The 27113-nt window shown below is 38.1% G+C and overlaps 1 protein-coding gene across 3 annotated transcripts in view; it reads right to left on the bottom strand.

Annotated features, from left to right (window-relative positions):
- LOC131073130 (dol-P-Man:Man(7)GlcNAc(2)-PP-Dol alpha-1,6-mannosyltransferase) overlaps positions 1–27113 on the bottom strand; it is a 291571-nt gene that overhangs the window by 68877 nt on the left and 195581 nt on the right. For all 3 annotated transcript variants that reach the window (XR_009112833.2, XM_058009516.2, XM_058009515.2), the window contains one exon: positions 25444–25515. Coding sequence is in view for 2 of the 3 variants with exons in the window: in XM_058009516.2 (XP_057865499.2) it covers positions 25444–25515 (72 nt within the window). In the remaining variant the exon portion in view is untranslated. The remainder of the gene's footprint in view (positions 1–25443; positions 25516–27113) is intronic.

Genomic DNA, 27113 nt, shown 5'->3' with positions numbered 1-27113 from the left:
GTTGATGATGGGTGAATTTCCACCAAGGGGTATTTTGCATGAAAATGATCAAATTTATTTGTCCAGATGGCCATCGATTTTCCTCTCAAGGTTACAATTTGCGAAGTGGGATGAATTTGAATGAAAAATATGTGTCCCAATGAGGTTCAAATTTCCCCAAGTGGCTGAAGGTTGAATCCAAGTGAAATTTTAAAGGTAAATGTGTCCCAATTGGCACCTTTTTTCCCTTACCACATACATTTAATGATCAAACAAGGTAAAAATATTGCTAAGTGTTGAAATCTCAATGCATATTGATTTTCCACTTGGCTGGTAAAGGCAAATTTTATCCCACATTGGCTGTGGGGTGACATTTCAAGGTAAAAACATGAATAAAAGACATAGTCCAGGGCCTTATATTTTATTATTTTGTGACTGATTTGATAGTTGGAGAGCTGGAGGAGCAAGTTTCAAGTTCGCCTTTACTGAGAGAGTGTGATTTTGTGCCTAAGGCATCAAGTGCACCATTATTGGAGGAGTTTGCTACAGTATAGAGGGCATCATTGCTGGTCAAAGACGCCATTATCAGATCTGAGACGTTTTTACCAGCCATTTTTCTCAGCACATACATTGCTTCCAACCATTGATTCAGGCAAAATGTGGTGACTTTCAGCTGAGTAATGGCAGATCACTTCAACCATGAGGATGGTGCCAACCATTGAAATACAAGTTGCAGAGGTGTATTCAGACATCAAACTCAGAAAATCAGACCTGAGAACAACATTACTAGCAATTATTTCAAGGGGAAATCGCACCATTTCCAGCCAAGCAAACACAGATTACATCAGCAACATGAATTGCACAAGTGGAAGGATGACATTCAGCTGATTCCTGAGACATTTTTAGACAGATTTTCAGACTTTTTATACTCAGAAATCAGACCTCAAACAGCGATCTGGGTTGCAATATCATTCATTTTCTGAGTTTGGAAGGGCATTTTTAGACTTAAACATCAAAATCAGATTTATCCTAAGTCTGAAAATTGTTAAGGACATACCTTCATTTGGATTGAAGCAAGTAATATATAACAACATTGAATGAAGGGTCATGTCCCTATAGGGTCATGACTCTACATGGCATAAGCCACGTAGAAGTCATGCCCCTAAGTGGACATGACTCTTCATCCTTTTATTTATAGGCATCGACACTTGCTGTGAACTGAAACCAATAACTGTGGCAGTTTCACGAACCAGCAAGCTGTCGATATTATCATAGAAGATTAATAGTTAGAGTTATATATATATATATATATACACATCGGAGGTAAAACATGTTCATTGTAGTGATCTTATTAAAGTCTATCCTCACTACATATTACCAGACTATTGTATTCTCTATCTCTGATCTAAATGCCTTAACATGGTATCAGAGCCACCTTGGTAGAGATATAATAAAATAGTGACACCTCTTTTCTAAAATAAATTCAGACTTGCACTCAGAATCAAAGGAAAATCAATCATGGTGAACAGTATTAGAGTGGAGGATAGACTCGAAGGCGCATCCAACTTCGTCTCATGGAGAATTCAAATAATAACAATTCTTCAATAACTCGAACTAGATGCATACATAGAAGAAGATACTAAGATGCCCAAAGACGAGCCAGAGAAAACAACCTGGAAAAGACACAACAACAACGCTAAGAAAATCATAATTGATGTTGTTAAAGATCACATTCTCCCAACCATCTCAAAACTAACTACAGCTTATGATATGTTCAAGACCATTCAAAACTCATGAAATAAATAATGCAAGCAGATTGCTCACTTTAAGACAGCAATTAATGCATATCTACATGAACAAAGGAGAAACAATCACATCCTATTTCATGAGGATTTCAGAATTAAAAGACCAATTGTCAACTATTGGGAATAATATAGATGATATTGAGCTATCTCTAATAGCACTTAAGGGATTACCATCCAGTTGGGAATCCTTTATTCAAGGCATTAGTGCTCGTCTAACACTACCAAAATTCGATCAACTCAAGAATGATTGTACTCAAGAAGAATCTCAACTAATCACAAGAGGATTGGGTCCAAACAAAGGGGGAGAAATTCAAGCACTACATGCTAACACAAGGAACAAAGGGAAGAAAAGGAAGTTCAAACGGAAGAGAGGAAATAATCACAAAAGTAAAGACTTCTCCAAGATTCAATGCTACAAGTGTGATAAATTTGGACACACTCACAGGTTCTGCCCAGAAAGAAAGAAAGCTCAAGCAACCATAGCTGAAGTCAAGGAAGTAGAGAATCCTCTATTTTTCTTAGCCTTATCAAGCTAACTAAACTCAAACAAACATATGTGGATAATCGACAGTGGAGCATCTCAACACATAACCGGTTTTAGAGATCAATTCGAAACCTTTGAAGGCCACTCAACTGAAGAAGTTACTATAGGAGACAATTCTACCTATCCAGTGAAAGGAATTGGGACCTGCTCAATTCAATTAAGAATAGAAGTTACATTACATGTAATGTCCCCATTTTGCGAGCATCAGAGTTTGTAAGAATTAGCCTATCATTTGACCCTCGTAGGCTAACAATTATTGATAGAGGGCCTCGTGTGGCAGTTACTTGGTGATTAGAGACATTACTCTTCAGCTGGATTCAGGTTTTGGCCTTTGCACAGGTTTTTTGACTCAGATTGGCACACTTACTATTTATAGTAAGTTACTATTTTGGGAGAGTCAGGGTTCCTATTAATAGAAAGACACCTGAGCAGAGCTTATTGACAGTGTCAACCTTGATTGGGCTTTTGCAGCTATTTCTAGATTCAGTTCCACATACTTACTATTTATAGTAAGTCACTATTCAGGGTTTCTGTTTTTAGACAGGCATCCAATCACATGGAGAACAGGGAGAGTCGACTCCTGGCTCAGATGGTTTAGCAATCAAACAAGTACATCAAGAGATATTAAAGTTTAAGTGACTTAAGTGATTTATTTAATATTTTAATATTATTATAAAGTTCTAAAGTAACTTTATAATAATAAAGTCACTTTAATATAATAAAGTGTGTTAAGTGAATAATTTAATGTGGGAATAAATCTTTTATCCCACATTGGCCAGGAAGGTGTTTGAGCTCTATTAAGGAAAGAATAAAAGGAAAGGCAAGAGTTCATTCTCGACATCCAGTTGATGAATCGTATTTTGATTGATTTTTATTGTGGAGCCTAGGGCTTTCGCAATTTTCTTCTTTGATCATAGGAAACGAAAACTTCCTATTGATAGCAATTTTGAAGGTGTGAAATAACACCTGAATTATTGTAGTTGTGGGAAAGAATACTTCAGTTCTTTCATTTGTGCAAATTGGTGAAGTTTTCTACAAGGGTTTGAAGTTTATTGTTGAAGAACATTTATAGTTGGTTGTGAATCATCCTTATTTGGCAACAAATTATTCAAGGTTTTAAGAGCAGATTGCAAGTTTGTTCTTGCTGCTACAGTGCGCGTGAACAGTGCGCATGAACAGTGCCGTGAATAGTGCGCTACAGTGCCGTGAACAGTGCGCTACAGTAGTTGGAGTTTTATAGAAGGGGATTTAGAGAGGTTGAACAGCTATATATATGTGACAAGGGATTTGCATATGAGGAGAATCAAAACAATATATCAAGGCAGCCATTGAAATACCAGGTTTTCTATCTATGGTCATTGTATTAGAAAATCATTACTTCATTGCATCATTTTCTATTATGATTATATCATGAAATATTTGGAGGTTGCATATGTTTAATGGAGATATAATTTGCATATTCCACATTCAACATTGATCAGCCATTTAGCTTTCATGCCAATTGTTTGCTTAAATGCCTAATGGCTGTAGGTGTACTTTGGGATGCATGACAAGTGTTTGTCTTAATGTCAACTAGCTGTACTAGTTAATTTCAGTCATTACATATGTGTGGAAAGGTCTAAAACAGCTAGTATATCATTTCTATAACAACTTTGCATTGTTAGAAGCTTTCCATAACTTCATTTGCAGCCTACAAACCCAAAGAAGACAAAGAAAGAATTCACTACAGCGGCTTCAAACATTGTATGCCAAATGTTTGACAATATTCCTTGGTGTTCAAATAAGCAAAAACAGGGTCAGATTAGCCAAGGGATATTACAGTGGTATCAGAGCGGTTTCCTGCCAACCTGTTGGGTGATGGTTGCATTCAATTGGTGGGAAAATCATCCGTGTACAAATCAGTTTTGATTTGGTTTTCAGTTGGGTAGTGAAAATGGGCTACATGACAACATTGTTCAGCGATAAACAGGCACTGAAAGAACTTGAACAATCACAATACAAGCTCAGCCGAGAGTTGTTGCGTTTAGAGCAAACGCTTTCAAAGTTTGGGTTGCCTAAAAGATTCAATTCACTTCCTACCAGCAAAGGTCGAACACCACAAAACAAAGAAGAAGAAGTGATTAGCATGTTTAAGGAGTATAGCACTCTTCCTCAAAAAATTAAGAAGGAACTTCCTTTCATGAGTTACATGGATTTGCACCCGAGTCCTTGCCATAAGACAGAGTTTGCTAGGAAGAAACATCACACTATAGCTCATGAATTGTTTACACATGAAATGGATAGAGAATCTACACATAAGGATGATACAACTCTTCATCAAAATGATTTGGTATCTTCAAATTCCTATGAAGTATGTAGAAATTTATATGATGAATTTGATAGACATGCTGATTTGATTCAAGAAGACACTAGCACAGCTTTGGGTAATGATTTATCTACATCATCCTTGCAAGAGGTGACTCAAGAAGTTTCTAATATAGAGGCTACTTCTGATTTTCATGACAGCAATGATGAAACTTTGCATGAGCATGGGACAGCAGTGTTTTCACATGTGCAAAATGATCCTATTGAATTGTCACATGAAAGTACTCAGAAATTGGGTACTAATGATGCATTGTATGTGGAGAATTCATGTCATGGTGAGTCTGATTTTCCAGATCAGACCTTTGAAAACAAGCTAGAAGATTCATATGTTGATACGGAATCCCAAGATCGTGCTTTGGATGGGCATGCAATTACTTTGAGAGTGGAGGTGTGTGAAGATACTGTCATACCAGCAACTTCTACCTTATCAGTTGAGCCATCCTTTGAGGTACAAAGCAGCAGTACCTTAGATGTTGAGGTGTGCATGGATGAAAGCACACATGATGCTGCTTATCATGTAGTGAGTGATGACGAATCAGCCTCATATCATAGTGCATATTGTGAACCGGAAAACTTGTATGGGGGTCATAAGCTACGGAATCCTCATCATTTGGTTGGGCAACTAAAAGTGAATGACAATATGATTGCCACAACCATTGAGCATTTTGATGTTGCTCATCAGATGTTGGCTACCTATTGTTGGAGTACTCCTTTGACAGATGAGCATGGTGATAGTGGTTTTTCCCTTGCAGAGATACATGCACTTCGAGAAGCAATTGGAATGATGAAACAAAATTACCTAAAACTACTTGCGGATAGGGATTTTCTTCTCGAGTGGGATTGCATTTGTTATGATGCATTGAAGGGAAAGGAGGAGCAGGTCGATGAGCTCACTCATGAGCTTGAGGTGACTATGGACTCATGGCAGAGTGCCGAGTTGGCTCTTCAAGAGTCACAGTTACAGATTGAGAAGCTTACCGAGGAGTTGAGTTTGGCACAGTCTCCACCAACTGCAGATATAGTACAGTTATATATAGAGGCAGTTGATGAGGATTTTATATCCACTGGTTGTAGTGAGGATGTGGTTACATCTATCACAGATATAGGTACGAAAGTTTCAGCTGGGATGAGTACCTTGGTTGAGAGCAGTAGAGAACCACTAGTTGCATCAAGTTCTCCTGAGGTTAGTACTGTGACAGTTGATGCAGGACAGTTTACTGGTAGCTCTTGTATCACGATGGTGGATTCTCTTGAGAGTTGTGTGGTAGTACACAATGCTACTCCGTCCTCACAGGGCATTTGCAGAGTGTCATCTAGTTGGGAGTATGGCTCCCATGTTGATTTGTTTCCATCTCCTCGAAGCAAATCTGGCACTTCATCCCACGCAGCTGATTTTGGATGCCGGCTTCTTGTTGTTCAGAATCAAAGGGATCAGCTGCTCGATTCAAGTGTTGTTAGTGATGAGCCATTGACAGAGGTTGGAGCATTTTACCGCGACTACACAGTGAGGAGTGCTCATCATTTTTCTTTTGATCCACACACAGAGGACTTGATGATGCATCCGTGTGGATTGGCTCCGAGATGCCATCCTTTGTGGGATGGGTATTCATCATCTTCAGAAGATGGGATTAGCAGTTGCGAGCGCCCGACTCAGCAGTTTATGGGGGATTACTTGCAGGGACAGCTGTCAGTTATACATCCTGCTGATATGTATCCAACAGGGTTTGCTACTTCTATGTCACAAAGTTTTCTTATGGGTACATGGTTACAGGATGACTATGGTGTCAGTGGGCATGATGGTTTGGTTAGTTATCACATCCATGGGAGTTTACCGAGAGTTGTAGAGAGATATTGTGTTATAGACGCTTCCAGATATTTTTATCTCTATATGGCGAATGGATGTGGGGTTCAGTTGTTTTGGGATCCAGGAGGCGACAGGTTTGGCACAGTGTATTGGATTGGTCCCATTGGTTTGCTTCACCACTTCTGGCATGGTGAAGTTGAGATCAGAGTAGCGCAGAGGAAGTCAGAGGGTATTAGGCTTGGCAGACTTCCATTCCGGGTTTGGGATCCAGGGATATTGTGCGCAACTATGTTTATGTTGGTGCTACAGGAGTCGGTTAAGGATGTGTGGGACATTTCACAATTCTCCTTTTGGGCCTCCCGAGGATTGGAGTTTCTTTGCAGTGGAGATTGCTTGGGGACAAGCAATTTCAGGGAGGGCGGACTATAATGTCCCCATTTTGCGAGCATCAGAGTTTGTAAGAATTAGCCTATCATTTGACCCTCGTAGGCTAACAATTATTGATAGAGGGCCTCGTGTGGCAGTTACTTGGTGATTAGAGACATTACTCTTCAGCTGGATTCAGGTTTTGGCCTTTGCACAGGTTTTTTGACTCAGATTGGCACACTTACTATTTATAGTAAGTTACTATTTTGGGAGAGTCAGGGTTCCTATTAATAGAAAGACACCTGAGCAGAGCTTATTGGCAGTGTCAACCTTGATTGGGCTTTTGCAGCTATTTCTAGACTCAGTTCCACATACTTACTATTTATAGTAAGTCACTATTCAGGGTTTCTGTTTTTAGACAGGCATCCAATCACATGGAGAACAGGGAGAGTCGACTCCTGGCTCAGAGGGTTTAGCAATCAAACAAGTACATCAAGAGATATTAGAGTTTAAGTGACTTAAGTGATTTATTTAATATTTTAATATTATTATAAAGTTCTAAAGTAACTTTATAATAATAAAGTCACTTTAATATAATAAAGTGCGTTAAGTGAATAATTTAATGTGGGAATAAATCTTTTATCCCACATTGGCCAGGAAGGTGTTTGAGCTCTCTTAAGGAAAGAATAAAAGGAAAGGCAAGAGTTCATTCTCGACATCCAGTTGATGAATCGTATTTTGATTGATTTTTATTGTGGAGCCTAGGGCTTTTGCAATTTTCTTCTTTGATCATAGGAAACGAAAACTTCCTATTGATAGCAATTTTGAAGGTGTGAAATAACACCTGAATTATTGTAGTTGTGGGAAATAATACTTCAGTTCTTTCATTTGTGCAAATTGGTGAAGTTTTCTACAAGGGTTTGAAGTTTATTGTTGAAGAACATTTATAGTTGGTTGTGAATCATCCTTATTTGGCAACAAATTATTCAAGGTTTTAAGAGCAGATTGCAAGTTTGTTCTTGCTGCTACAGTGCGCATGAACAGTGCGCGTGAACAGTGCGCATGAACAGTGCCGTGAATAGTGCGCTACAGTGCCGTGAACAGTGCGCATGAACAGTGCGCATGAACAGTGCGCATGAACAGTGCGCTACAGTAGTTGGAGTTTTATAGAAGGGGATTTAGAGAGGTTGAACAGCTATATATATGTGACAAGGGATTTGCATATGAGGAGAATCAAACCAATATATCAAGGCAGCCATTGAAATACCAGGTTTTCTATCTATGGTCATTGTATTAGAAAATCATTACTACATTGCATCATTTTCTATTATGATTATATCATGAAATATTTGGAGGTTGCATATGTTTAATGGAGATATAATTTGCATATTCCACATTCAACATTGATCAGCCATTTAGCTTTCATGCCAATTGTTTGCTTAAATGCCTAATGGCTGTAGGTGTACTTTGGGATGCATGACAAGTGTTTGTCTTAATGTCAACTAGCTGTACTAGTTAATTTCAGTCATTACATATGTGTGGAAAGGTCTAAAACAGCTAGTATATCATTTCTATAACAACTTTGCATTGTTAGAAGCTTTCCATAACTTCATTTGCAGCCTACAAACCCAAAGAAGACAAAGAAAGAATTCACTACAGCGGCTTCAAACATTGTATGCCAAATGTTTGACAGTATTCCTTGGTGTTCAAATAAGCAAAAACAGGGTCAGATTAGCCAAGGGATATTACATTACAATTGAAAGATGCTCTCTTTGTACTAGGTATCAAAAGGAATTTGGTCTGTATTTCAGGACTAGCTGATCAAGGATATCGTGTCACCTTCCATGAAGATAAAGTTCTACTCTGGCCTAAAAACTCTAACACAAAGAATGTTATTCCTATAGGATCTAGAGATGGTAGTTTATACAAAATATGTAATACTAAAAAAAAACACTAAATCATGAAGTATCAAATTCTAATGAAATTTGGCATAGAAGATTAGGACATCTTCGATTTAGTGCTTTACCTTCTATAGGAAAAATTACCACATGATTACCCAATCTAAAATCTGATCATGTTGGAACTTGTAAAGGATGTGCTCTAGGGAAGAACTCAAAAGGGTCCTTTCCCTCAAGTGAACACAAATCAAAAGTTGTACTAGAACTTGTCCACACTGATTTGTGTGGTCCAATGTCATTACCATCACTAGGGGGATTCTTGTATTACGTGATATTTGTTGATGATTACTCTAGGAAAACTTGGATCTATTTCATAAAACACAAAGAATCAAATGAAGTGTTATTGAAATTTAAAGAATTTAAGGCCCTAGTGGAAAATCAAATTGGGAAGAAAATAAAGACTCTAAGATCAAATAATGGGGGTGAATATATCTCTGAAAATTTTAAAGAATTCTGCATTTCTGTTGGGATTAAGAGGGAGTGTACTGTACCTTATAATCCTCAACAAAATGGAGTTGCAGAAAGAAAAAACAGAACCATCATCGAAGCTGCTAAAGCCATGATGCATGATCAAAATCTACATATCTCATTTTGGGCTGAAGCCTGGAATACAGCTGTGTACATTCAAAACAGATGCCCTCATTCAATCCTAGAGAATATAACACCTGAAGAAGCCTTTACAGGAAATAAACCAGATTCAAGCCATCTAGGAATCTTTGGTTGCTACGTTTATATTCACATTCCTAAAGAAAAGACAACCAAACTAGAACCCTTCGGGAAGAAAGGCATATTTGTTGGCTACAGTGAAACCACTAAAGGATATAGAGTCTATATTCCAGGACGAAGATCCATTGAAATCAGTAGAGATGTCAAATTTGAAGAAGATGCTGCTTATAAACTATCTCTAAGTGCAGAAGATGATCTAACCGCAGAATCAAATGAAAATCCTACAATTGAAAATCAGAGGGAGAATAGCATAGAAAATCATGAACTTCAATCACCAAATTTCGAGAATGCTGAAAATCCTAACAAGAAGAAAAGACCACTATGGGCAAGAAAGATGATTGAAGAAAATAATGTGGAACCCGATAAAATCTTCAAAGAGAATAAGAAAACAAGAAGTCAATCATGCTATGTTGCCCTCATGACCGAACTGACAAAATCTGAACCATCAAATGTTGAAGAGGCTTTAACATGTCAAGCTTGGAAAGATGCAATGATTGAGGAATACCAGTCTATCTTAAAAAATGATGTCTGGGACATTGTACCTAGACCAAAAGACAAATCAATTGTCTCATCAAAGTGGTTATTCAAAATCAAATATGCACTAGATGGTAGTATTGAAAAACATGAAGCCAGATTCGTTGCCAGGGGGTTTTCTCAAAAGGCTGGAATTGATTACGAAGAGACATTTGCTCCAGTTGCCCGATATACTTCTGTAAGAACCATCATTGACATTGCAACTTCCAAAGGGTGGAAGATACACCAAATGGATGTGAAGACCACATTTTTGAATGGTGTTATTGAGGAAGAAGTATATATAAAACAACCTGAAGGCTTTGCTACACATGATAGAAATCTCTATGTGTAGACTAAAAAACGCTCTCTACAGCCATAAGCAAGCTCCTAGGGCATGGTAGGGAAGGATAGATAGTTATCTCTCCAAACTAGGATATTTCAAAAATGAAGCAGACTCTAACATATACATCAAAATATCGGATGGTGACATGTTAATACTTGTTCTCTATGTTGATGACTTGTTGATAACAGGAGAAGATCACCTCATTGCAAAATGCAAACAAGATCTTGTGGCTGAATTAGATATGAAGGATCTAGGTCTACTGCACTATTTTCTAGGCCTAGAAGTATGGCAAAAATAGAATTACATTTTCCTAAATCAAGGAAAATACACCACTGATACCCTGACCAGATTTGGTATGATAGATTGTAAGCCTCTATCCATTCCAATGGAAACAAATCTTCATAAGCTCAAAAGTGAAGCAGTAGATTCAGAACCTACAGATCCTACATACTATAGACAAATTATCGGATCTCTTATGTACTAAACACTCGCCTTGATATTTGTTACGCTACCAATCTGTTAAGTCATTTCATGTGTGAACCTAAAAAGATTCACCTAATGGCTGCTAAGCATATTCTGAGATACTTGCGTGGAACTATTGGACTTGGCCCGAAGTATAAAAATGTTGAGATACAACTCCAAGGGTATTCTGATTCCGACTAGGCAGGAAATTCCATTGATCGTAAAAGCACAATGAGGTGTTGCTTTAGTCTTGGATCAGCTATGATATCCTGCTTTAGCAGAAAACAGTCAGCAGTTGCTCAGAGTTCCACTGAAGCCAAATATATGGCTACCTCCATGGGAGCACGTGAGGCAGTATGGTTAAGGAAATTGCTAGTTGGACTATTTGGGAAGCCCCTAAACCCCACTGTGATTCACTATGATAATCAAAGTTGCATCAAACTTTCTGTAAATCCAGTTTTTCATAATCGATCCAAGCATATAGAAATCCCATACCATTACATAAGAGATATGGTAGACAGAGATGTCATCAAATTGACCTACATCAACACTAAAGAGCAAAGTGCCGACATATTCACCAAACCTCTTGCAAAGTTGAAAGTGGAGTACTTTAGAGGTAAACTTGGTATGACTAAATTATAATGGAAATTTCTGATATTAATCTTAATCATATGTAATTGATATATTCATTAATATCTTGAATGCAATATTGCATGTATGTGTTATGTCATGGAAGGTGACGATCTTTCATGTGATGTAAGTGTAAGATCGCTATTGTAAGGTGACGACTTTCACAATAGCCTGATCTGTTATCAAGATTGACTACATTAAGTTGCTGTCCCGAAATGTGCCAGAAATCTTGATACTAAATTTGCTATGATGAGTTATTGAATTGTTATCATTAAATGATTGTTCCGAAATATGTCAGAAATTATGATAACGATCATATCATGATTGACTACATTAATTTGCTGTCCTGGAATGTGCCGGATATCACGATACTAAAATTATTTCACCTACGATAATGACAATGTTACAATTATCACTAGAATCAAGGTTGTAATCTGATAAGACTTCAAGTAGTTGTTGTCCTAGAGTGTTGGATATCAGATAATCCATATCCCTGAGATATGAAGTATTTCACTAGTAAGTGTTACTAAGTGAATGATCATGTCAAATAAATGTGTATATCTAGAATGTTGTTCCTTAAAACTTAATTATGAAATTCAATCCTCTTTTGCTAAGAGGGAGTGTTAAGGATATAGCTTCATTCTAATTGAAGCAAGTAACATATAACAACATTGAATGAAGGGTCATGTCCCCGTAGGGTCATGACTCTACATGGCATAAGCCACGTAGAAGTCATGCCCCTACGTGGACATGACTCTTCATCCTTTTATTTATAGGCATCGACACTTGCTGTGAACTGAAACCAATAACTATGGCAGTTTCACGAACCACCAAGCTGTCGATATTATCATAGAAGATTAATAGTTAGAGTTATATATATATATATACACATCGGAGGTAAAACATATTCATTGCAATGATCTTATTAAAGTCTATCCTCACTACATATTACCAGACTATTGTATTCTCTATCTTTGATCTGAATTCCTTAACAAAAATCAGGTTTTCTGAGGACAAATTTTCCAGATTTTGATCAAATCTATTGTATTTTCCAGAATTTGTGTTACCTAATGTTGAATTTCTGATTTTCATGAGCTTATAGGTCTGAAAACTATTTGAAATCAGAACCTTAGTTAATTCTGGAAAATTGATTGTTAAAATTACCTATCACAAGTTGGGACAAAAGTTGAAAATAAAGTACCTATGAGGTTCGAACTTCCACTCCATCAAATGGTGATCAAAACAACACAAAACTTTCAAGGACAATGAGTCCCGATGAGGGTCGGATTTCCACTTGAGGGCAGAATTACAAAGGACCTTGGACAAATCAATTCAAATGAAGATCAATGACAAAGTAGTCCCTATAGGCATCAAATTTCTACCAAGTGAAGAAATAGGCAAAGATAATGCAAATGTTTTAGGAACTGATCTATCCTTATCATGATCGATTTCCCATCAACGGAGAGACAAGGTTTATCCCATAGGTGTTTAATTCAATAATTGTTCATTTTGCAGGTCAACTGCGAGGAAGAGAAGCATGATGAACAAGCCATGATGTGAAAGAGGATTGCCCAAGGCAGGGAGGAGACTTGATAAAGATATATTTCGAAGGGGAAGATCAACATTTCAAGGATGGGAGGAGTGTAATGTCCCCTTCTTAGGTGACATGTAGTTGAGTAGGGATTGGCCTATCATCAAGTTCCTGTTGACGTGTTTTTTTATGACAGCATCTAACACAGAATAAAGTTGCCCAACGGTCACTTTACTCTCTTAATCAAAGTTCAATCATATGCTAAAATTGGTGAGCCTTTCAGAGGAATGATCGCCTCTCCAATATTACTTGGAGAGGCGACCATTCCTTTGGAAGGGCATATTGGAGCTTCAATTTTACTCTTTCCAGGCCATACCAGACTCTAATGAAGGCATCATTCCTCATGGCTGGGCGAACTTGGGTATAGGGCGATTTTGACTTAGAGAGCTGGAAAAATTCCAATAAATATTTTGGAGGAGTCTCTTGCATTCTAGAAGACATTCTTAGCATTTTGGAGTGAAGACAATCAGTCCATGTGGAGAATCGAATTATCTTGTACTGCTGCTATCTATCTCCAGGTTCATTATATTGCATACGTATTGCATTAGGAGTTATAGTAACCACTTACTGTGTAATCAGAATTATTAATGCATGTATCTCAAGTGTTAAAATGACAGAATTGTTTACTCTCATATCAGCCTACTTAGTTTGCACGTCAAGATTTTGTATTAATGCCTATCTTCTGTAGGTGCACTTTTCTCATAAGTAGGTCATATATATGCATCTGAAAATACAAAAAAAGAATTGCACTTGCATCTTAGTTTTGACTAGACATCTTAGTGATCATTTACAAGTATCCAAAACATATTTGGTATCAATCAAAACAAAAGCAATCAAATTGTAACACCGAACCAGCAAGCATAGGGGTTGCAAGCAAAGTATTTGTCAAATTGTCTAAGGCAAAAAAATCAGGAGAGTACGGTTCCTTTGCTCATCTTTAGTCATTCTGGAATATGCCTTGGGCTTTTTCTTCCCCTTAGCCTTAGCTTGGTCCATGCGTGAGAATATGTCCTCGAGGTCAATAGGTGGTTTGGTGGCGGCCTTGCGCTGGGCTCTAGCAATTAACCATTCCTGAGGTACAGTCTGGGCTGACGCTATGGTTAAATTTTCACTCCGTTCTTTGATGTTTTCAGCCATCTCATCACAAATTTGCAGCTAATCTGTTACCGGAGGGGTGGAGGAGGTGCCAAGTTCCTTACTTGCAGCTAAACTTTCTCCCACTTCACTGAACAATTGTTTGGTGCCTTCGTGTGATGGTTGCTCTTCAGTCCTCTCGAGCTCGCGGGTCTCCTCTGCCCTTTGCTCTCCTTCAACGGTAGAGTCATCTTTGGTTGTATTATGGAGCAGCAGTTCATGGCGGCTCTGGTGGGTGGGTTCATGCACTTCGATCCCTTGAATGGATGGAATCTCTCCTTCCTCTATTTGGTTACCCAGTTGGGTTGATTCAATGGCTCTTAGCTCAGCTTCTAGCATGTCGGGTGCGGGAGGATCATCAGCTCCAAACGCATCAATGTCACTCTGGGAAGGTGGAGCAGGTATATAATCTAATTCTACTACATCGTTGGACGAACTGGGGTCCTTTGACGATGAAGTGACCTCTGGTCTCCTTATAGGAATCTTCTCCCTTCTTGTTCTCTTTGACGTCCGAGTCCCTCTGCAAGCCTTAGCCTTCTTTCTCTTCTCAGGTTTTTCAATTTCTTCCCTGGGTGCACTAGAAGTTCCCTCATCTTCGGAAGACTGAGAATCGAGGCTACCCACTAGTTGGTAGGTGAATTGGACTCCCTCATGAATTAGTCTCTCAATCTACTGATGCAACCATTGGTCTGTATATCTTGTTGGGGCTGCCATGACTGCCTCAAAATCAGTGATCGGATCCTAGGACCAATCAACGCCTGGCAAAAGATGCCTTACTGCCTCAAATTCTTGGACCTGGAGGCAATTTCCTGAATCTGTGAGTTGATCTGGGACCCGGCGGTATTCAAAGAGTCGCATCTGCTGCACACTCAGCCTAGAATATTCATGCCTCCGAACCTCATAGTCATCAGAGCAGTTCTTCCAATAATCCTCAACTGATTCCTTTGCCCTGTACCGCCTGCCATAGGCTCTCTTTGCCAGATTATCATGATCGAAATATTTTCTTGAAAAGTGCTCTTGTAGGCCATAAGAGGCCAACTTTGCGAGGGATTCCTCTGCTAGGGTGGGGGTCTTCAGATGGACGTCCCGGTTGCCTATGATCATGGGGAACGCGAATCCAGCCTGCTTGCTCTCTCTGAGTAAGACGTCGGCCGGACATGACTACCTTGCAACCTCCATAAGAATTATTTTGTCGGTTGGGTACCGTGGAAGTTGGAGAGGGGCACCATCAAAGCCCGATATTCGGATATAGGAGAACCTTGGGAACTGGATGAACCAGGCTCCGTATCTCTATACTAGGATGGTAGCTTGCTCTAAGAGCCTTATATGTAATCCTCCCTGCATTAGCCTGACCAAGCGCATTGTGAAGGCATCATTGACGCGCTCATATTGGCCAACTGCATAAACCGGGCTGCTCTTTTCTCTCTGAGCTATATCCTGATAGTGCAGCTGCGGGTAACAATCAGACCTTTACCTGACCAAGCCCATTCCCGATTTCACCTTTCATTATTAAATCTGGCAGCGGCTGGTTCTTGGCAGACATGTAGACCAAGTAAGAGGTCATAGTGAAGTACTTTTTGCTCTCGAGTTCAATTAGCTGAGCGTGGATGTTGTCGCTTATAATCTGGGCCCAGTCAAACTTAGACTTCCCAGCGAAGACTTGCTCTGTGAAATAAAACATCCACTCTTCAAAGTAGTTGGATTTAGGAAGTCCCATAACCCTGCCGAGTAATATGACCATATCCCCATGCTCATTATGAAAGTCACTTCTTGGGGTCCTTTTCCCAATTCTGGCGCTTGGAGGCCTTCTCTCCTTGTACCACTCTTTGTTGATCAGTGTTCTGCATCTGGCCGGATTCATATCATATGCCCCCTGTGCTTCGTCTATAGTTGTGGCCGTGGGATTGTTTGGGAAGCGAACGTCGAATGCGTCGCCAATGGCCTCAGGAGTGAAGTTGGCGAGGGTCATATTCTCAAGGAGCACCAATCTGGAACCTGGTTGATAATGTCGAGCAGCCTCTACCACTAACTCATAGTTTTGTACTGCTAGAGGAAATCCCATCGCTTGGGCGATGCCGCTTTCCACCATCTGTTTGGGCTTGCCATATGCGTTAGGGGAGAAGACCCGATTCCTGAAGTCTTGGATATCAATATCCAAGACTTCAGGGATATCAATATCCTTTTCACTTTACATGGGATATCTGATTTGGATGCTCGTGATGTCTCGGTTGTAGCGGGCGTTTTTGATGATTCCACTGCCGATTTAGGCATTTATCCTGCACAGCCGGACGCGGATTACAGGGCGATATAAAAGGAGTAAGGCGGGTTAGATAAAGAATACTCCAGCATTCAAGGATTAATTCAAAATTTAAATTGGAAACAGAGTGATATTGCTAGCTGAGAACCTGATTGAGCAAAACATTTATTCATGAAGCTTTTGATTGCGAATTTATATTTAAGCATTTTCTGGATTAATTTTCAAAAGGGACAAAGCTCAAAAAATTCTCCTAAGTTTGAAAATGCAATTTCTGGTTAAATCTTAGGAGCAAATTCTAATTTCGACTGCTTTGCACGACATTTTAATAATCGGAAAAAAGATGCAGATTTTAAGCATTTTAATCAGTTTTGCACATGCATGCATCCAATTTATAAACATTTCAGATGATCAAGAGAGACAAAGCATACTTACCTAATGAAAATGGATGGCGAGAAATTGCCCGACTTGCTGTACAAAAACGAATGGATAAATCTGCAAATTTTGAATTCCAACGGTTATCTCTCTAATTCAAATTTTCGCGGTTGCGGTTGGAAAAGAATTTGCAATGTCAAGTTTTAAACTAGGCGATTTTCACTTTAGGCGATTTAGCAATTTGAACTTGGACGCTTGGAAGGGTTTGTGTCCGCGTTTTACCTTGAATGCAAATTATACTCTCTAGCTTCCCTTTCAAAATCGAACGCGATCCTCTTTCACGCGAACTTCGGTGGTATGGAGGGGTTTTGCAGGCCTTTTAAATTTCACACTTCGTCTCCCAAATCGCAAACTCCGGATGCCTTTGCGTTATGAGGTTTACTGCACTTTCGCGCCGTGTTTTTCGGATGAATGGAGGATTTCGGAGCATTTGGGGTTTTCGCCAAAACTGCCCTTGCTTCTTCGTGGCTATCTTCTAGCTCGCAACTTCAGTGGAATGGAGGTTTTAGGAACCTAAACTGCATTTTTCCTTGAAATACTTCGACGCTTTTCACACAAACTTCGGACCTTTTAGACGTTTTGGCAATTTTCGAGGCTTTCACGTTTTTTGCGAGTTTTACGAATTCTCCCGTTTTGCCCTTAGGGCCTGAAATTTGGGCCATAAGGAGATTTTGGCAACTTTAAGACAAATTCGGACCTTTGGCACATTTTTGCAACTTTAAAGAATTTTTTGGACCCTTTACGCCTTTTGCGAACTTAAAGTATTTTCGGAGGTTTGAACGCCTTTTGTGATTTGAAGTATTTTGAAATTTTGGACCTTAAGGCACCTTTTGCAACTTAAGTGAATTTTCGGAGCTTTTACGCCTTTTGCGAACTTAAAGTATTTTCGGAGGTTTGAACACCTTTTGCGATTTTAACAGATTTCAAAGCTTTCACACCTTTTGGCGACTTCAAGTTTTGAAATTTCGGCCCCCAGGTCTGAAATTAGGCAACTTAAGTGAATTTCGGACCTTTGGGGGGGGGGGGGGGGTTTGCAAATTTTCAGAATGTCTCTCATTTTGTCCCTAGGGTCCGAAATTCAGCCCCCTGGGCGATTTTGCAAGCCTTTGAAATTTCTCTCCTTTTGTCCCCAAGGTCCAAAATTCGACCCCCTGGGCGATTTTGCAAACCTTCGAAATTTCTCTCCTTTTGTGCGAGCTTGGGCACTTGGGCGAGTTTGGAGGACTTTGGCATTTTGCAATGAAATTCACTCCTCCTCCGGCTGTCGAAAATCGTCATTCGTTCAAATCTTGTAAACTCCGTAAAAACAAACCTCATGCAATCCATCTCATCGCTCTTACGCGAAAAATGACAGTTTTGGGTTGTCATGCGACCTTCAGACGCGCTGCTCTTTGCTTGGCGGGCCTCACCAACTTCTATCACCTTACGCCTATCCAAGGTGATTTCACAATTTTGAACAATCTCCTGGCATTCGTGCCCGAGGGCTAGACTAGCCTAATGGAATCATCGGCTCTTCCATTTCAACATCATCACTTCACGAACCGATCGCGGACTCGCTTGAAAGGACGCAAGATGCGCTGCGTGAAACTCAACAGGGCGAAGACGAAAGGCTCAAAAAAGGGCAGGGGGACCCTGTCGGCGACAGGGAGCGTGTGCAACGCACAACACTCACCTAGCAGATTCTCAAGCTTACGCTATAACCAGATCTCCCTTGGATTGATTTTGGGCATTCAAAATATGAGACTCTCCACGCAGGACGAAAGCTGAAAACCAAAGAGGGGGACCCTGTCGGCGACAGGGAGTGTGTGCAACGCATAACAATACTCAAGGCATCAACTTCTTATTTTATTTTACCAATAAGGTGAAAGGGGTGATTAGTAATGTTATCGGCTTTTTGCACTATTTACTAAATTATCCAAACATGCCGACAAACTCCAATAAAACATGAATATACCAAGCCTTGTTTTTATTGAGCATTTGGAGAAGTTGTCAAACTTACCGAAATCATCGACGGGCATAAATTCACTCCTGGGTTGGTCTTCAAAAACCAATTACTAACTTGAATATTAGCCATTTGAATTAGGTTATTTATTTTGGTGGAGTTTCCGATGGATGTAGAGTACCGATAACCTTGCATTTTCTTTGGATTGGTTCTTGGAGGTATTTTAACAACTAAGCCAAATGGCTGATGGCACTTTGCAATTCATTAATATCAGCATTGAGATTTTTATCCACAACTTTTGTTAGTGCTTGCCAACACTTAATAGACTTGCACAATCACTTGAAGCCAAAATAAGAGTAAACCAAGAGAAGTTTGGGAGGCTTCAAGTCCTTTCATCACTTCTTGATAAAGACATTTTCAAAGGAGCTTTAACAAAGACTTCCAATGACTTTTTCTTGTCTTTGCTTTCAATTCTTTAAGTCAAGTAAAGATATTGTGGACCCTGTTTGTTAATACCTTCTAAATATCCAAATACATTTCTTAAGTAAACTAGTTCCATCACTTGTTCTTCCATGATTGACCCCTTATTGAAAGATAAGATATGGCAAAATAGTAAAATTGTCATAACTTTTACTTGGATTAATAATTTCTTATGAAAAATGGCCACAATGCTGAAAATGACATCACAACCCTCCTTATCAAACTACTCCATCTCAACCTTGATAGAAATGTTGATTCAATTATTTTTCATGAAAGTTCTTATGAAAGGATTGTTGGTGTAATTAATTTATTTTATTTATCTCTAGGATATAATGACACTTTACTTAAGCTTACTTAGGGAATTGCATAGGAGTAGTTGGAGCATTACCACTTTGGGTGGACTTGTCCTTTCCTAGGATGCATTGTTACTTGTGTCGGGTGGTTGAGTTCTAATTAACTCTTACCTACCCTTGCATCTCATTAGGCCACATGTCATTATTGTGTGCCCTCTTTCCCTATTGCCTTGCCCTTATATGCAGGTTCAAGTACATTGTATGTTGATCCGGCTATTTTGCATCTTAATGAGAACACAGTTTGTTCTTGTCAAATATTATTTCTCTCTTGTTCTTGTGCTTTCCATTGCCTCTAGATCTTGGGTGGCTACCTTCATAGCCAATTCTCATGTGGATTTTGTGCCAACTCAAACCAATTTTCAAAATTAATCGTTTCGTGATTTTTGGCAAGCCGCAACAATGCTCTTGCGGGTTTTGATCATGACTGATGATCCTACTTTGAAATGGAAAGAGGCTTGACATTTGAGGATGATTAGAAACCTTCTAGACCAAGAGCTATCCCACACCAAATCTCAAATGCCAAAAATTTAAAAAACAATCAAGTTTAAAAACTGGGCTAACTGGACGAAAACCTTCGAAGTATCCAATGGATTGGATGGAAACCCAATCACACTATTGGGTGGATTCATTTCGGGATCTACAATTGGACAAATTCAAGAAATTTGTGAAGTCTTTATGAAAGACAAATATTAGAGGTTAGCATTGGATTAAGATATTTTTCTCATTCAAGAAGTTTATTTGAAGTTACAAATAAGGTCATTGACCAGACTTTTGGATAAGTACGAGGTTGGTCATAAAATGACTGCCTAAGTTGAATGGATCAATCAAGTGTAATGATAAAAAAATTGCACATGTATTGGAAGCGAATGCTATTGTTGGCAAACGCAGTTTCCTTTAATCTCTAACTTTCCTGAAGACACATCTTGGTGTGAATGTTATTGCCAACCTTTGGATTAAACTAATTGTAAAAGTTGTAGAATACAACCTCACAGAACCCAGTGAATCCCTGTATGCAAATAACCTGTCACAACAATGGAAGATTCACAAAACACAAAGATTGCTTTGAAAACCTAGAGCAAGAGAATGCAATAATGATAATCAGATAATGAATTACAAAAGGGATCAACCCTTATAAAAGGAGATCAAACCTAAAAAAGGAAAACCCTAAAAGCAATTAATAATTAATAACAAATTAATTATTAATATTCCTAAGTTTAGCTTCCTAAATTTAGCTTAAGTGAAATAGAAAAAAGCTGACTTAATTATTAAATCAATATGATTTAATTAATTAAGTAAACTAATACCTTTTACTCTAACACCCCCCCTAAGATGAAGTTAGGGAGAAGCTTAAAAACAACTAAGGACTAGATGCATGAAAGCCAAAAAAAATGAGTCCCGACAACAAGGCCTGATGAGGTACCCAAGTACAATGAAATCTCTGTAAAGTGGAGAAAAGGGAGAAAACTCAGTGGAAACAAAACTCCTCTCCAAGAAGAGATGAAAGCTCAAGTGAAGGACTAAGAATCCTCCAAACAAGAATGTTCCAAAAGATAGGAACAAAAGACGAGCATGAAGAATCACTGAAGCATGAAGAAGCTGCAAACACTGTCATCGAATGACTGCTATGATGCTGAAATAAGAACCTCCTCTGAAACAAAAGATGATCAGGATCAAGAAGACATGAATCTGCATGAGTGCCCTCAATGAAACTACTCGAATCCGAATCAGATGGCAAACACAGACAAAACATCTGGAATCCGAAGATACAAATGGCACGAGTATCAAAAGTTTGAAGAACTGATCAAATGAAAAAATGGAAGGTCGCCTCCGAAAAATAGGAATGCAAGAGTGTCCACATGGTAAGTATTCCATCTCACCGAAATGCATGCATAACCAGCCGCTACATCCGCCTAGTACATAGGAACAAATACTGAATACATAGCTCACTCCAACGCGAAACTAAGGAAGCATTAGCACCAACAGTAGAAACCCCCCCATAATGCTGACAAGGGAGAGGTATGACAGGTACACTGAATCTGAAAGCCATAATGTAGTGCATGAAGAAGAACCAAGGACATATGACCGTACAGACATGAAAGTACAAGCAAATACAGGGGGTGTGCAAACCAAGGCACACACGCATGAGAAAGGTATGAAGGCAAACAAAGGCAAACATCAAACCCCCATGGCACTTTATATCACAGTGCAAATACAATAAGGCACAAAACTGGTGTGCAAGATCCCATAATACATGTGCAATACAGAGGCACTTTATCTCAATACGTTAACAAAATCATAAGTGCTTACAATGATAGCTCAGAATGTCAAAAAAAGACATAAGATTGGAAATACATTAAGAATAGCCAAAAAAGAGTCATCCCACACAAACTAGAAGTTTCCACGAGCTCATATGTCCAAGTAATTCACCAGAGTGTGAAAACACAAAACACTGAATAAAATGTACTTGGAGTAAAATCTGGAAAAAGTGCATGGATGGCTATGAAGAGGTCTAAAACATCATCCCAACGTCGCTGGAATCGCGAAAAACGAAGAAATTGGCGAAAAGATATGAGCTCAAGACTAAAAACAACACCTCTGACTTCAAATGGCTATAGAATGTACCAGCACCAAAAACAAGGGATGAAACCCACAAATCTGGAAAGTAGACGAAACCAACTTTCCAACGAAATCTTGTTTGCCAAAAAACAATATCGTATGCCCAAGTTATGACTAAAACAAAAAAAACCCTCTTTTCAAGCACAAAGAGGGTCACAAGGGGCCATGCAAGCCATCCGTACCGCTGACGTCAGCATGATGTCATGCTGACATCAACGTTGATGCAATGTTCTTTTGTTGCAAGGGGTTGACTTTTTTTTTTAAATTAAGAAAAATAATCTTTTAACAACATGCACCAACTTGAATTTTGTTTTACAAAAAAAAATTAGAAACCCAGCAATCAAAGTTTTTTCTTTTACCAGTTAGTTGATTTTTTTTTTTTGAAAATATTTCTAACACAGGTGCAGGTACAACCGTACGGATTTTTGTGCCTCAAAAAATGTACCAATAAAAAATCATGCCCCTATCACCGAAAATAGTTATGGAATCAGCTTTCTGAATCCAACTATGAGGTCCTTTTGGGCCCAAAAAGGCTCCAAAAAACAAGTGCCCCCCTAAATCACCAAAAAAATTGAATTTTCAAACCCTCACAGATCTAGCCCAAGTGAATCAAAAATTGACAAACAAAAGGTCAATCTTCACTATTTTGCACGTGTCGGATTCAATGGTGAGGTCAAAATCAACCCAAATTGCACAAAAGACCTACTATAGGTAGAATCTCCCTATCAAACGAACAGGAAAGCCTCAAGTCTGAAGCTCTGATACCATGTAAAAGTTGTAGAATACAACCTCACAGAACCCAGTGAATCCCTGTATGCAAATAATCTGTCACAACAATGGAAGATTTACAAAACACAAAGATTGCTTTGAAAACCTAGAGCAAGAGAATGCAATAATGATAATCAGATAATGAATTTCAAAAGGGATCAATCCTTATAAAAGGAGATCAAACCTAAAAAGGGAAAACCCTAAAAGCAATTAATTATTAATATTCCTAAGTTTAGCTTCCTAAATTTAGCTTAAGTGAAATAGAGAAAAAGTGACTTAATTATTAAATCAATATGATTTAATTAATTAAGTAAACTAATACCTTTTACTCTAACACTAATACATGTGGAGAACTGATCTGGCAGCTAGACGATATTGTAGCCAATCATGACTAGCACTAAAGCACAGTCGACTAAGAAACTATGTCTTGCACTTAATAAATAGAGCCAACTCCCATTCATAATGAGATGTGAACTGCAAAAGTTCTCAGGGCTTGTCAAATGTGACGAGAAGAATTTACTTGACGTTGTTGAACATTAACTACCAGCTTGGCCATTGGAGAGTCGTGGAAGGAAGAAGTGAATCCATGAAACATTGAATCCATGTGATAGAAGTTGGCAGATATCAAATGTGAGTCACTAAGATTCATTGTAGAAATTTTGTCTAAAACTGTTAGATATCACCCCTAATAGGCTTCTTGATACAAAGGAATCCAAATAAAATAGTCTCCCACAAGATTCCATGTATATCCAAACTGGCATTGATTTTCATGAATTGCAATCCCACTATTAAAAAAAAAAAATAGATTCAATCCAGAAATATATAAATATTTACGACTCGTATACTAGAAACTCCTCTCATAAAATACCTCTGAAATGTTGATTGAATGAGAACTTGATATTTTTTTTATCTCACCAATCTCCACAACTCCATATTTAACCCATTGAAGAATCTAGGTGAAAAGAAATTATTAATTTGATAAATTCTTCCAATTCCAAAGTCATTCTTATAATAATATTTTTTTGTTTCACACACCATTATATTAATTAGTGACTTTAATTATTTTTGGTCTAAGTCACATTTAATTAATTATTTAATATTACCTTTATAATTCACTTTAAGCAATAATATTAAATAATTAATTTAATTTCCCTTTATAAAACATAGTTTGTGAGAAGGGACATTACAAAACATGGGTGGAAGATGTAGGATCCATGAAACATACAGATGGCATCCAAATGAGAAAAATTCATTGAGGTCTTCCTAACATTTATCTCAAAATGCACAACCTGAAACAACTGATTGATTTTTATTCATAACTCGGAAGTATGAAGTCAAAATCATGTGACATTTGTTTCATAGCATGGTGAAAAGTTGCAGGACCATTGTTTGGGAAGGTGAGAAAGCACTTTTCAGGGGACATGTACAATGAGAATTGCTGTTAGTAAGATGTTTGAGTGTAATAGCCAAGGAAAAAACTGTCCTTGTAGAAAAGGATTTGTTTGTACCTTTCATTGTCATTTATATGTTGCATTTTGATCTGATAACAAATGAGATGTTAACTCAAAAAGGAAATTTATTAAAGTTGTAGCCATTTCGCATTGCATTGTTTTGGTACAACTTAAAGTCTCCAAGAGAGCAGAAGTTGGTAGACAATTGAGGAAACAAAGTTTGGATTCTTCTTGTAGAATTGTTTATAATCTTTTGGGATGTGTGTCTTGAACATTATTGAATAAACATTCAGATACATTTGGACTGTTGACAGTAGGAAAATGTAGTTTTGCGGCAAGTCCAAAAAAATATAATAAGGGGATTATCTAAAGTGTAATACTTTTACACATTTGGACTCTTGTTGAAAAGTTATGCAGTTATAATAAAAATAGCACCTGATTTTGAGTCTATATTTAAATATTATGACCTCTGCAAGTTTCAAGACCATACATCCCATTTTACTAGTTTGACTAGGGTCAAATCCATCACTGATAGGACAAAATAGCAGAGCTGAGGGGTTATCTGGGAAGATTAACTGCTTTATCAAGCATTTTATCAAGGGTCTGCAAATTTGTTTTGATAGCTGTGTCTCAGAGAAAATTCACGAGTTTCTTTGCACCACTTGATATGTGTCTCTGGCAAGTTACTAGCAAGGCAGGATTACTCACAAATTCAGCAAGAACCCATTTAGTTTGCAATCCATACTTGAATCAAAGTAAGGCAACACAATTCAGCCATTACCATTAGAATTAAATTAGAAATTGCCAAATAATTGAAGATGAGATAATATAACTTCTATATCATGGCCTAAACTAGAATCATAAGCTGGGAACTTGAAACAACAAATAAACTTGGTGCAAATACAAGAACCATCAAGGAACTTACAAAGCACAGTGGGAAAGCCACCAACAATGATCTTGGAAGTGCTGAAGTAAAATACCAATGAACAGGAAACACCTGGGCAGGTCCATAGATGAAAGGATAACTTTGGAAAATTTTCTCCTTAGAAGATATAATTTATGGAGTAATTCAAGAAAATAAACTAATAACTGATGTTTTGAAGTGATAGACAAAAAAGAGAAGCGGAACTATCAAAATATAGATAACAAAGTAAAGTTAACAAGTTTTCAGTCATAAAATGTTGCATTAGTTAGAATGTGCAATATTTGTCCCCAAAAGAATTCGTTGAAAATGTAAGGAAATCAATATCTTTGTTGATCTACATCTTGAAAAATTATAGTAAAAGAAGAGCAACACTTGTGTTGATGAAATAAGTGGTCCTTTCATGTTTAACTAACAGATTAACCTTGCAAACATTTAAGTTGGTTAAAGTTATGAACGCCGGTGTAGAGGATCGTGGCTCCACACAGGGGTCACGATTCCATGAAGACAATCGCATATATACGCCATCCTCCATATTGTTACTTGGTGTTCGTAGTACATAACAAAACAGATAAAGATCAGTGACATATATATGCATTTGTCTTCATACCTACAGAGGCAAATTGATAAGAGACTTAATCAGTTCTTCATTTCTTCGATCTGACTCTAATGTACCAGAAATTTGAAGATGCATTAAATCTGATTGCACATAAACAATAACAGTCTATTTTACATTTACATGGTATCAGAGCCTAACTACTTAAGATCCGAATAGACTAAAAGCGAAGTTTACATATCAAATCGAAGATTTCTAAAATGGCAAACACAATCAGATTCGAGGACAGACTCGAAGGAGCAGCAAATTTTGTGGCTTGGAAAGTCAGAATTATGATAGTATTAAAAGAGAACAAAGTAATCAAATTCATAAAAGAAGACAAGCCCGAACCTACAAATGAACCTGAGAAAACATTGTGGAATGAAGGAAATGATAAAGCTGTAAAAATCGTGATAGATGCAGTAAGGGATCACATAATACCACTTATATGAAAATATGACAACACTTATGAAATGTTCAAAACCCTTGAAAGGACGTATGAGATAAACAATCCGAGCAAAACCCTAGCTCTAAAAAGACAGTTGAACCACATAAGTATAAATAAAGATGAAACAATAAACTCATACTTCATGAGGATAGGTTCACTCAGAGATCAACTGCAAAAACTTGATTATCATGTCGAGAAGCAAGAACTATCAATGATTACTCTAGATGGATTACCGGAATCCTGGGAATCATTCAAACAAGGCATAAATGCAAGGGATAAATTTACAGAATTTGATCGACTAAGGGATGACTGCCTCCTTGAAGAGTCAAGGCAAATGAAAGGGGGAAATCACAAAACTAAAGATGAGGACCTTCACATTTTGAATACCGAATCCCGTAAGAAAGGCAAGAAGAGAAACTTCAAGAAGAAAAAATCCCATCATGGGAAAAGCTTTCATAAGAAAGACATGTCAAAAATCCAATGTCATAGATGTGATTAGTACGGACACATGTCATTTAATTGTCCTGATAAAGTAAAACAGTAGGCATCATTCGCCAAAGTAGAGAGGAACACAGAACTTGAATCTGAGAAGTTTGTATTATATTCAACACTATCAAGTCAAGCTTCAAA

The sequence above is a fragment of the Cryptomeria japonica genome, chromosome 5 (assembly GCF_030272615.1).
Source record: "Cryptomeria japonica chromosome 5, Sugi_1.0, whole genome shotgun sequence".
Classification (NCBI taxonomy): Eukaryota; Viridiplantae; Streptophyta; class Pinopsida; order Cupressales; family Cupressaceae; genus Cryptomeria; species Cryptomeria japonica.
The sequence above is the reverse complement of the archived record's forward strand: the minus strand, read 5'-3'. Positions and strand labels throughout refer to the sequence as shown.